Below are 13,162 nucleotides of genomic sequence, written 5' to 3'. Positions count from 1 at the left end.
GCAATATGAGAAAAATACTATTAAAACTACACCAAAGGACACTTCTGAGTGTGGATGACCTGTCAGGTCTCACCCCTGGAGCCAGTGAGGTCAGCAAGGACCTCAAGGTGCTCTCATCTGGGAATGAACCAATGCCCCTCACAAAGGTCTAGGGGGAGGAACCCAGAGAACTCTCTCCTCTGCCACAGCACCTGCAGTGACTACCCAGGAACCCACAGAGGACTTCCGTGAGTGTCACCCTTCTCAAAGGCATCAGCACCAGGAGTCCCTCTCCTCCTCAGCAGTGGGGCAGAGGGGGGGAATGAATGCCAGGAACCAGGCTTACTTGTTCTACAGTAGGGGTACGCATTCCAGGCTTTCTCGTGAAACACCAAGGAGCCCTCGGGAGCAATCATCCTGACGAACGCAGGAACTTTGCTGTGAAGTGAGAAACAGTGAATATATTTTCAGTAGTACTATCACTTCTTTGTTGGCATCTACTGGGCAACCTCAAAGAGTACTGTCATCAAAGGTGATTATGTTCTAAGTTTCATCAACTCAGGCTGACTGTTAGCAACATGTTTCATTTTCAATCCCAAAGTAATCAAGTGGAAAATTAATGTAAAACTACACATGATTAAGAACATTTAGCTGTATACAGGATTTAAGGGGCAAAAAAGAAACAATTTTGTGTCGGGCTTCTGCTCTATTCCCCTAAGGTGAAATCTGAAAGTTAACTGAGGCTATTTAAGCTGTGCATAATACAACACAGAAATTCTCTCATGTGGTTAGACCACATTCACTGTTTAACACAAAAGAATCCCTAGAATATAGGAGTATCTCTGAATAAAAGTCTTTAAATACATTTTACAGAACAAACTTAAAGAAAAGTAACAATCTGAGGAACCCAGGTGGAAATGAGATCTTAAAACATATCCAAGTATTGGGGTGCCTGGGTGGCTCAGTCATTAAGTGTCTGCCTTCGGCTCAGGTCATGATCCCAGGGTCCTGGGATCTAGCCCCGCACTGGGCTCCCTGCTCAGCGGGAAGCCTGCTTCTCTCTCTCTCCCACTCCCCCTGCTTTTGTTCCCTCTGTCGCTGTGTCTCTCTCTGTCAAATAAATAAATAAAATCTTAAAAAAAAAAAAAAGCATATCCAAGTATAAAATTTTGTATGTTTGGACGATGAATGTCATTTGCTGCCTCAAGTATAGTCGGAAAAGGGATAAGTATATAATACATGAGGAGTCTGTGCCAATTCATAAGGTAATCAGCAAAGATGCCAACAGGTAAGTAGGCAAAAGACATTCCCAGACACATTACAAACAGAAAACACAACTGGTTAACAAACAAATGGAAAAATCAGTCTTTTCAGTCTTCAAAGAAATGCAAATAGAATGACCACTTCTAATGATTGTAAAGAAAGCAGTTTTACATGCATAGGCTTTTCATACAGATCAGATTCAAATCCCAATGTTAGCACTTAGAAGCTGTGTGACCTTGGACACATCACTTGGCTCTCTGAACTTCCCCACGAGTTGAAAACAGTTCCTATGACATACTCTGCAGGGTTATTGGGAGGATTCAGATTAATACCTATAATGTATTTATTAGCACATTGCATAATACAGTAAAAGCTCAATAAACAGTAGGTACTGCTCTTTAATTATAATTTGACATGAAGCTGAGTACTTTCACGTGCCTTTCTTCACTTACATCCTCCAACAGCACTGCAAGCTACACATTCATTTATTATTCCGTGTAACCAGCATTTAAGTGGCTAAATAACTACATGTCAAAACTATAACCTCCAACGTGAAGCCCTACATACTTTTTCTGTATCAGAACGGCTTCTCTGAGAACTGTCAAATACAACTTAACTTCCTAAGCTAGGAGAAAGAACAAACTAAGGAGGAGACTTGGGCCCCAGAAAGGACTTATGGCTCCATACTAAGATGGAGCAGGGACCCAGAGGCATCCCTATGAATTGGAAGCTAAGCAAGATGAATGTAAGGAAGCCTCACCAGCCAGAGAGCCGTGCAGCTATAAAAGAGGTAGTGTGGATAGCCCCCTCGTTGCCTCCTCAGTACACAAGAACATATGTATGTCTTGGAGCTTCCACTACTGTGGCAAATTAAACCACTGGAAAAGAAAAGCTGAAGCACTATTATACGTGACATTATAATCGAGATTCCAAGGGCACAGAGATTTTACCTGTGCCTTTACACCCTGAAAAGATAACAATAAAGGAGAATTCTTTGAGCATCCATTCTTTGCAAATCTAGAAGATTCATGCAAAGGGGCATAACCTCACAAAAATAAAGCCAAGATACCTGAAAATACTTTCATATTAAAAGTCAAAGACTATCTGAAGTCCACATTATTTCTTCCATTGCTCAAGAACTGAAACCAAAATCCCTTTAACTGGGAGAGGTCTCATCAGGGTATAATGTAATACATATGGGTGATTTTTAAAATATACCACAGGATTACCTATCCATCTAGAGTAAGACAAACAGATCTATCACTGGTTCATGTGGTCAAAGTAGAAAAAGGCAGGAAAGAGGTGCCTGTGTGGCTCAATTGGTTAAAGGTTAGACTCATGGTTTCAGCTTAGGTTGTGCTCTCATGGTCCTGGGATCCTGGCTCTGCACTCAGTGGGAAGTCTAGGAAAGATTCTTTCCCCTCTCTGTCCCTCCCCCACAGGCCCATGCATGCTCTAAAATAAATAAATAAATTCTTAAAAAAAAAAGGAGGGGAGGACGCCTGGGTGCCTCAGTCCGTTAAGCATCTGCCTTCAGCTCAGGTCATGATCCCAGGGTCCTAGGATCGAGTCCCACATCTGGCTTTCTGCTCAGCAGGGAGCCTACTTCTCCCTCTGCCTGCTGCCCCCCCTGCTTGTGCGCACACTTGCTCTCTCTCTCTGACAAAATCTTCAATTTTTTTTTTTTTTTTAAAAAAAGGCAGGGGAAAAAAACAGCTGCATACTAGCTCAGAAACATATTTTAATTATCCTATTTATTCCCATAGTGCCCCATAGTCTAAAAACCTTAAACATTCATCAAAAGCTCTAAAATTTGCTGACCCAAACAGAATACTGGCAGTCAGTCACTAAAGGTCAGCAAGAACCAAATCTACAAGAAAGTTTTAACATGTCTTCATTTTGCTCCCAAATGCCTGTTTTCTTATTTCCAGGATACTTTTCCTCTAAGTGAATTCCAACAATCAACTTTTTGACTTAGTTAAGAATGACCAAACCTCTGAGCCAGTTATTTCAAATTGACTCGCTTTTTACATTTAACATGAGAACACTAACAAACATCTCTCCTCAGTGAATCTAATTATGGACTAAACACAGGGAAAATGCATACATGGAGTAAATAAAATTAAATTTCAATTCTGCTTTAAAGGAGAGAAATTTTCTTTAGTGGCCAACTTTAAAATATTCCTAACAAGGTGGTTCAAATGAACCACTTATATAATTAACAGCATACACATTGGTTTTCTACTTCAGTATCACCTACCTAGGAAGTAAATTCTGTTTTGGAAGCTTAGTGTCTCAGAAAAAGAATAAATATTAACTGAATTAACAAAATGGAGGTAGGTCTTCAAAAATAAATGAACAAAGACATTCCTCCTCTTGTTCTCCCAACGATCATGAAATGTTCCCTCATGACAAACCAACACTCATGACAGTGCTTAACTCAAGGTAAACACTTCTAGATTTGTCTAAGAGTCAGATATAAAATAATGTCCAAGAGCACAAAAGGTTCTTTGCCATACATAGTGTCCTTTTCCCACCCCAACTCTGAATGCATATAAAGAACATTTAACTTCAGGGTAAAATTCAACCAAAATGTTCCATCAATTGTGTTGACAGGAAATAAATATTAAGATTTAACTTCTATAACAATGGCTGTGAACCTGTTAAGTGGTAAGACAACTTTGTAACAGTGGTAGATGAAAACAAAAGGCTTATATGGTTAAAAAATATGTAATAAATGACCATAATGTACACTGAACTTCTGATCTAGGAGCATTCTTTTTTTAAAAAATCTGTTCCTGAGATACATAACACCTTGGGAAATCATTTCAAACTGCACTTTTCCCGTGGAAGTTTTACATCCACTTGTAAACAAAATGAGCAAACTGCCGAGTTCTATTTTTCCATCCTACAACCTACTGTAAACATCAGAATGTAGAAAAACATATGGATGAATCTGAAGACGAGATTAATTTGCCATAAATAATCTTTCATTTTATAATCAAATGAAATATACCTTAAATACACTGGGCACCTCACTCATTCATTCACTCAAGTATTTATTTACTGAGCGTCCACTGTACCAGGGGCTACGTAAATAACTGTGTAAATGAACAATTCCTATTCTGAGCTCACCTTCCAGGGAAAGAAGCAGGAAACAGAGCAGTAAATACCAAGAGGCAGTGAATTACCTCTCCCAAAGTGCAGCAGTCAAGGAACAGAGCACTGCACAAGTGAGTACCTGGTTTAAGGGTGCCCAAGAAGGCCTCCCTGAGGAAGTGAAAATACAATGGCGATCTGAGGGTGAGGAGGTCCAGCCACATGAAGGCACAGGCCCCAAAGTCCTGAAATAGCTAAAGACTTGGCCTGCTTGGGTCACTACAAGGCTTCCAACATGGCTAGACTGTAGTGAAGGGGGAACAGACGAACAGACACAAGATGAGGATGGTGAGGTGAGCAGGGGACAGGCAGATCACAATAAGACCCATTTTATAAGCCAAAGTGTTTGGGTTTTATTCTTTCTATGACGGGAAGCTACTGAAGGCTTTAAGAAGGAGAATGACACAACCAGATTTAAGTTTTAAGAACATTTTGACTCAATTTAGTAGTCATGTTAGTAAATGAAAATTAAATGGAGTGGGCAAGAGTGGATGGAGGCAAAAATTAACTCAAAATGGATTAAAGATCTATATGTAAGAGCTAAAACTGGAGAGAGCGAGCAAGCGCAGGTGGGAGGAAGGGGAGAGGGAGAGAGAGAATCTTAAGCAGACTACCTCCCTGCTGAGCATGGAGCCCGACACGGGGCTCAATCTCATGACCCTGAGATCATGACCTGAGCTGAAATCAAGTCGGATGCTTAACTGACTGAGCCACCCAGGTGGCCCCTAAAACTATAAAATTCTTGTAAGAGGGTGCCTGGGTGGCTCAGTTGGTTAAGCGACTGCCTTCGGCTCAGGTCATGATCCTGGAGTCCCTGGATCGAGTCCCGCATCGGGCTCCCTGCTCAGCAGGGAGTCTGCTTCTCCCTCTGACCCTCCCCCCTCTCATGTGCTCTCTCTCATTCTCTCTCAATAAATAAAATCTTTAAAAAAAATTCTTGTAAGAAAATGTGGATGTAAATCTTTGGGACCTTGGATTGGATGATGGTTTCTCTGATAGGACACCAGAAGCATAAATGACAAAAGAAAAACAAGTAAATTGGGCTTAATCAAAATTATAAACTTTTTAGGGGTGCCTGGGTGGCTCAGTCGTTAAGCGTCTGCCTTTGGCTCAAGTCATGATCCCAGGGTCCTGGGATCGAGCCCCACATCGGGCTCTCTGCTAGGCAGGAAGCCTGCTTCTCCCTCTCCCACTCCCTCTGCTTGTGTTCCCTCTCTCGCTCTCTGTCAAATAAATAAATTTTTTTAAAAATCTTAAAAAAAATTATAAACTTTTTAATGCCTCAAAGGTCACTATCAAGAAAGTGAGCAGAGGGCGCCTGGGTGGCTCAGATGGTTAAGCGTCTGCCTTCGGCTCAGGTCATGATCTCAGGGTCCTGGGATCGAGTCCCGCATCGGGTTCCCTGCTCAGTGCAGAGCCTGCTTCTCCCTCTCCCTCTGCCACTCCCTCTGCTTATGCTCTTCTATCTCTCTGTCAAATAAATAAATAAAATCTTTAAAAAAAAAAAAAAAGTGAGCAGAAAACTCAAAATGGGGGGAAAACTACAAATCATGTATAAGAGGCTAGTATCTAGAATATGTAAAGAACTCTTAAAACAGACAACCCAATTACAAAACAGGTAAAAGATTTGAACGGATATTTCTCCGAAGATCTACAAATTAACAGTAAACACATGAAAACATCCAAACCTTGAAATACCACCTCACACCCATTAAAATGGCTATTACAAAAACAAAACAAAACCTGATAACAGCAAGTGTTGGCAAGGATATGGAGACACTGGAGCCTTCCTACATGGTTGGGGAGAATGTAAAATGGTGCGGTCACTTTGGAAACGGGTCTGGCAGTTCCAAAGTGAGGAGTCACCATATGACCCAATAATTCCAACTAGGAGAGTGTGTGTATGTGTGTGTGTGTGAGTGCGCATATCCAAGAGAAATAAAAACATATGTCCATACAGAAACTTGTACACAAGTGTTCATAGCAGCATTACTTATTAAGTCAAAAGAATGGGCGGCAAGAGATCAGTCTGGAAGCAACTGGAAAAGTTCAAGAGGAAGAGATAATGGTAACTTGCACTAATGTGGTGGGTATGAAGATGGAAAAAATGTGTAGAATAACAAGGAAAAATTTACAAAATGACTTCAAATCCTGATTTGTGGGAAAAGAGTAAAATAACCAGACACAAATTGGCTAACTTTCAGGAGATAAAACAAGACAAGTTTTAGAGAAATAACAAAAAGAGAGAGGGAAAGAAGTGCTTTCCACATAACAAAACAGATCAGCAATGAGAAACAAAATATACCATAAAAGGGAAACGCATTACAGAAGTATTTCTGATATTCTTCTGGAATAGGATCACTCTTTATTTAGACAACTCTGAAATGTGCAAAACTGAAGACCTAGAACTATACACAAAGATAAAACTGCATTGATGATTAATTTTCGACTCAAGAATGAATTACTATATTGAGCGATATTTATCAATTTCTTATGTATACTTATTCAAAGATGCTCTCTGATGTGAATCATCACATATGATCGATCTTTGCATTTTCAGGTGATTTAAACTTTTCATTTTTAAACATGAACGGAACTTTAGTTCCTGGCAATGACTGAGCTCTTAACTGGAACCACATGAAATTTTAAAACGATTTTCAATTAAACCTCTGTTGTTGCAACCTTTGGGGAACAAGACCATTCAGGAGTTGGCATAGCTTTATGAATTCTCCGTCATTCAGGACTGACTGGAGATGGTGAAGATATAATGCTGATGAAGAATAAAAGAGTAAAGCTGATTTTCCCCAAGAAGGGAAAAAAAAACAACAAAAGGATTGGTCAGTGCGTTCCTTACTACGAAGTCTCAGGAGAGCTGCAAGTTTTTCTCTAAAATAACCATCTCAAAGGTTGCAACACATTTCCTTGCCTTGCTTCAAAATTCTTTGCCCAATAAAGTCTGTCCTCCTTCCCCACCATTCACTATTAAGTGTTTAAGTATATATTGAACATCATAAGGAAACACTCAAACTTTCATGGTAAATGGGGTCTAAGACAAATATGTACACGTGAAATACATAATCAGGTGTCAAAATGAATAGACATGACAAAAAGTGATGGAGTTTAGGGAAGAAGAAAAGTAGTCAAGGAATGCCTCTGCACAGGACAGAGCGGAGCTATGCTCAGGAAACTGGGTTTATGGGCAACCCCACATCACAAGAAAAGGACCTAAGGGGCTAAACATGGCACTTCTAGAGGACAATGAAGAGTCAGGCTTGCTTAGAGCCAATAGTTTTTATTCTGAACAGTTATAACAATTGGAGAGACATGGATAATCCTGAGTGGCTTATTAAGTTTAACTTTATTCTGGAAGAGGACTTGAGACTTTAAAGGCTATGAGAACATGGGATACGGTGAAATCCATGGTCTTGGGAAAATTTCTCTGTAAACTCCTTTGGCATTCACTTCAGAAAATGGAAAATATTCTAACCCTCCCACAGGGCTCAGCAGTAAAGCAAAGTGATTAAGAGTCACAATGCCTGCCTGGGTTCATGGCCTATCTCTGCTACCAAAAGCAGTGACACAGGGGCTAGTTACTTATACCTTTCTGGACCTTCATTTCCTCACTAAAAAAGGCTGCTATGGGGAATCCCTGAGCTCCCACCTAGAGCATGTACAGTGACCAGTAAGGATTAGATCCTCTGGTTAGAATTACCATGGGCAACTACTTACCGTAAATTATCAAAGGATATGGAAAGATATCCTGTAAGATTATTACTTAAGATTCAAGAGGGCAAAAAAGTCAATGGTCACTAAATTATGGGGTTTTTTAATACCTTGCCAAGACTGTTTCTCAATCTTCTGGTTAAAATGAAGTGTATCTTACACCCAGAAGTGTTTTTGCTGAAATGGGAAAGCTTACTGGCCAGAGAACCCAGAGAAGTTGATTCCACTGGGTAAAGTGAATCTCAGAATTTCAAGTTATCTCAAATGTACAACAAGGTGTTGGTGGCCTCAGGCAACAAATTTAGCCAGCCAAGTCTGCAATTCTATTGCTGCTATACATTGATAGTGCACACAGCACTAGAAGTTACCCAGCAGAGCCCAAGCTGAAAAAGGGAACATACATTACTGGACACAAACTTAACTTCCTCAGGGAGATAGCTCTAAAACTCTCTAGGAACGTGGGTAAGTCTACAGATGCTGAGCTTGCTGTCCCTGTAGGACACTGCTGTCTGACAAGCTGCGAGGCCAGCCCCGTGTCGTGATTGCTAGCTTTCCTACGGCACGTTGAAGGCCTCAGCACTCACTGCTAAATGATTCTTTGCCCTTCCATAATCTAGTTATCCTGTGGCTATTGGGCCTTCGGCACAATGCTGATGCCTTTGAGCATGTGGACTTCTGATTGCCGTGCCCCGTGACTGTTCCCTCCCCCCACACTACAGCAACAGTTGGTCCTGGTTTTGTCTTTATTGGCTGACGGGTTTTTGGTTGTTCTTCACTGTCAGAGAGGCTACCACCCGCCACACTGCCTGAGATCCATTAGTGCCATCCTCTTTCCTTTGTTCCTTTCCTGTATCAGGCCTCTCCATGCTGTCCCCAGCTGCTATCTTTGTGTGACAAAGCCAACCTTCCCTGGGCATCAAACAGCTCTTCCCATCCAATCAGACCCCCTCCCCTCCCTTTTCATGGGACACCTGTGCTCATCAGGTCCTGAGTGCTTGTTGTCAAGGACTTGGGACTGCTTACTTGTGACCAAAAAGCATGGGATTAGAACCCAGAGAATCCAGGTCAGTTACCATTCTGCCACTTACTAGCTGTGTGACTTTGGGTAAACATGCACTTCAGTATCCTCTTAGGTACAAGAGGCGTATCACCTATTTTTCAACAGGCGTGATAAGGAGTAAATGAGTGCGTGAAAGGGTAAAACCAAAGGCTACTGGGAATGATTTCAGCTCCTTCTAGGAATGAAAAAGTCATGAGAGCACTGGGAGGCTGGCCTCCAGAGAGCCACAATTTTCCTTTATTTAATCTATTAAAAGCCTGAGAAGAATTCTGAACCTTGTCCCCAAATAAGCTCTGCAGAACAATAACATCTCTTGAACTAACCATATTTATATAGCCCTCTTCAATTTAAGAAATTTATCATTTATGGCTGGACTGTCATCTGAATCAGATGTCTCAAATATTTATCATTTTTCTAATTAAAAATGCAGATTAAAAAAAAAATATCACCCATAATCCCACCACCAAGAGAAAAAAAACATTAACATTTTAGTGATTCTCTTTCTATGCCTTTTCTGATTAGTTTTTTAAAAATACATGTAATGTAGTGCATATTTATATTTATGTACATATTTGGCAACTAATCTTTTCCATGTAATGATATATCAAACATTTCCCCAAACTTCCAACTCTCAGTTTTCAAAATGAAGGGTATTTTTAATCTATTTCATGATTATTCACATATGGACATAATACACCAACAGAAAGTTTTATATATTGAACTTTCTGGTTAATTTTAGAATCCCCAGAGAAAGTTAAATGTTTACAATAAAAAAAGTTTTATGTGGGGCGCCTGGGTGGCTCAGTCGTTAAGCGTCTGCCTTCGGCTCAGGTCATGATCCCAGGGATCGAGTCCCACATCAGGCTCCCTGCTCGGCGGGAAGCCTGCTTCTCCCTCTCCCACTCCCCCTGCTTGTGTTCCTGCTCTCGCTATCTCTCTGTCAAATAAATAAATAAAAAATCTTTAAAAAAAAAAAAAAGTTTTATGTGAGAGGGAGAAGGTATTTTTAAAAAAATACTTATGCCAAAGAAAGAGATTAGACAGCCAAACTCAGGAGAACTTCTATAAACCAAAGAGAGAAAAACAATGAATGAAAGATTTCAACAGTCAAGTCACACAAGAAATTCAAATGGTCTACTAATAGGAAAATACATTCAACATCACTAATAAGGCCTGCAAATTTTTTTTTTTTTTAAAGATTTTTTTTTTTATTTGACAGAGAGAGACATAGCAAGAGAGGGAACACAAGCAGGGGGAGTGGGAGAGGGAGAAGCAGGCTTCCCGAGGAGCAGGGAGCCCGATGCGGGGCTCGATCCCAGGACCCTGGGATCATGACCTGAGCCGAAGGCAGACGCTTAACGACTGAGCCACCCAGGCGCCCCTAAAGCATGCAAATTTAAACAAGAGACTATTTCTGCATATCAAATTGGCAAGAAAATAAATGGAGAAAAATATGGAAAATGAACACTACCAAACACTCGGAGGGCAATCCGGCAGTAATACAAAAATTTTAAATAAGCATGTCCTTGCAGCAAAATCCCACTTTTATGTATTTCTCCTAGAGAAATAGTAACCTAAGGCATGAAGACATGTACAACCATGTTCACAGAAATATTATTTGTAACCTGCAAAAAGGAAAATATCTGAAACACCTAAATCGACTTATCATTTAGAGAATAGTTACATCACCTACGCTTTGTTCACACTATGAAAGGTCACTCAGCCTTCAAAAGGAGGACATGGACATTAAATAACACAGCAGGGTGTTCACAATGTGTCACTCCATGAAAAACAAAGCCAACTGCAGAACCATATGTATGGTAGGATCCCGTTTGTCGTAGAAAACAAAAATAACACAAGTGATAGTTTATTTTCATTTTAAAAACTTATTTGAGGGGCGCCTGGGTGGCTCAGTTGGTTAAGCGTCTGCCTTCGGCTCAGGTCATGATCCCAGGGTCCTGGGATCGAGCCCCGCATTGGGCTCCCTGCTCGGCGGGGAGCCTGCTTCTCCCTCTCCCTGCCTCTCTGCCTACTTGTTCTCTCTCTCTCTCTGTCAAATAAATAAATAAAATCTTAAAAAAAAAAAAACAAACTTATTTGAGTATGTATAGAAAATGATCCGGAAGGAGAAACTGTTTCTAGTGATTCTCCCTGGGGTTATGAATATGTGATGGCAAGAGACGGGGACTAAGTTTTTATTTTATAACTTTCCCTGTTGTTTGAATTTTTTTTATGAACAATTATATCACTTTTATAATTTAAAAAATTACCAATAAGGGAGGGGTTCTCTCAAAAAATTAAAATGCAACATACTATCAGAGTAAAATTTAAAAAGTACCTCAGCACACGGCCCAGGAAGCTAGGGAGTTATCTGCTCAATAAGTAAGCTGGAGAATTAAGGCATCATCTTCAATAGAATGACTAAGCATCAGATGTGAACAATCAGCTTACCTCTTTAGGTGATAGATTTTGTGTGTATACTGTCCCTTTTCTCCATCCTTCTCATAAGGTTCATTTTTTAAGACTTCAATTCCTTCTCCACCACCAGTTTCATTCTTACTAGCTTCTGCAACAGAGTAAAGCTGCCCAACCTGATACTGGAATTTTAGAGCACAGAATTTCATTAAGCCAGTAGTACCTGTGGAAATTTCCTATGCTAACATCTTACCACATATGATATAGAAAAGCTTGTCCAAATCATTCAGCACATCTGTTCCATATGAAAACATGACTCAAGTTAAAAATTAATGTTTAGGAAGATTAAACACTAGGTGATCATACAGTTTCAACAAACTCTAATATTTTACAAGATTTCCATGATTTGAGAAAACTGCTAGTTACAAATACTCTGGGGTGCCTTCATATGTACTACCCACTTATCAAGAAAACACCTTGATGCTTGGCCCAGCTTTTTGTATAATATATATTTTTTTCCAAAGCACTTTCATGTCTATTCTATCTCATTTAATTTCACAAAATTCTGGAAAAAAAAAAAAAAAAGGCATGAAGGAATAGAATTGTTACTCTGCTAATTAAGAAAGATGAGCAACCAGAATACCACTGTCAATGATAAAGAAGAGGTATATAAAGTGTAATTTAAAAGCCTGAAAATACAAAGAACCATTACAGTCCAAATTTTAGTAGACCTCTGGGGTCTTTTTTCCAACGACTTATGCCTGACATGCCCAATTTAGCCCTTGTCCACCTCAAGAGAATCGATACTGGATACCCAGGATCAAAACTGTTAACTGTAAAGTTCTCCAATAAACAGAAACTGTTTTTAAAGTATTACAAATACACAAGAATTACTATAAAAGGCAAGAAATTGCTGACAGTGGCTTCTATTTCATTTTAAAGTGAACCAGAATCCTCAATGGCCTGAACCAATACCTGTGAGTGGGCAGTATTGTTCTGTGCCAATCTGGAGCTGCTAACAGTTCCAACAAATAATAAAAGGCAAAGTTCTCATGTTCTAATTTGTTCTAGTGACTCAACCATGGCATGGTCTCCAATCTCTTCAAATTTGGCTAAATCTCTTCCTCCAGGTGAGGACAGCCTGAAGAAATGCTTTTCTTTGTTTTTAAGCACATTTTCAAAGAAAAGCTATCTCTAAAAATGAAATTACTGAAAATGAACATTTTATTTGAGACAAAAAATAGGTGTAGTTGTAAGCTCAGTAAATATTTATATTTAAAAAGTCCATGGGAATATGACACTATCTTGAAGGTTAATTTAAACACACACTAACTCAATCACTCAATTTGGGTTTAGGAAGCTAGAACCAAACACACTTCTTAAAAGCAACAAAGATAATTTCTGTAGGGATTTTAGACTGCAGAGAGAGTGTATTTCTTCTCTGGTTTTTGTGATACAACACCAGATTAGTCCAATAATGCTACAATCCTTAAATCCTTTAAAATGTACTTTTCAACACTGTGCTATTCTTAAAAGATGATTAAAATGTCTCTAAATCAAAAG

General features: G+C 39.7%; 1 protein-coding gene across 2 annotated transcripts in view; it reads right to left on the bottom strand.

Moving 5' to 3' along the window:
• PITPNB (phosphatidylinositol transfer protein beta) overlaps positions 1-13,162 on the bottom strand; it is a 63,912-nt gene that overhangs the window by 44,427 nt on the left and 6,323 nt on the right. For both annotated transcript variants that reach the window (XM_021703631.2, XM_021703632.2), the window contains exons 3-4: positions 11,636-11,781; positions 326-417 (exon numbers count right to left, since the gene is read on the bottom strand). In XM_021703631.2, coding sequence (XP_021559306.1) covers positions 326-417; positions 11,636-11,781 — 238 coding nt within the window. The remainder of the gene's footprint in view (positions 1-325; positions 418-11,635; positions 11,782-13,162) is intronic.

The sequence above is a fragment of the Neomonachus schauinslandi genome, chromosome 14 (genome assembly GCF_002201575.2).
Source record: "Neomonachus schauinslandi chromosome 14, ASM220157v2, whole genome shotgun sequence".
NCBI lineage: Eukaryota > Metazoa > Chordata > Mammalia > Carnivora > Phocidae > Neomonachus > Neomonachus schauinslandi.
Note: the sequence above shows the minus strand (reverse complement) of the source record. Positions and strands in the feature narration are given on the sequence as shown.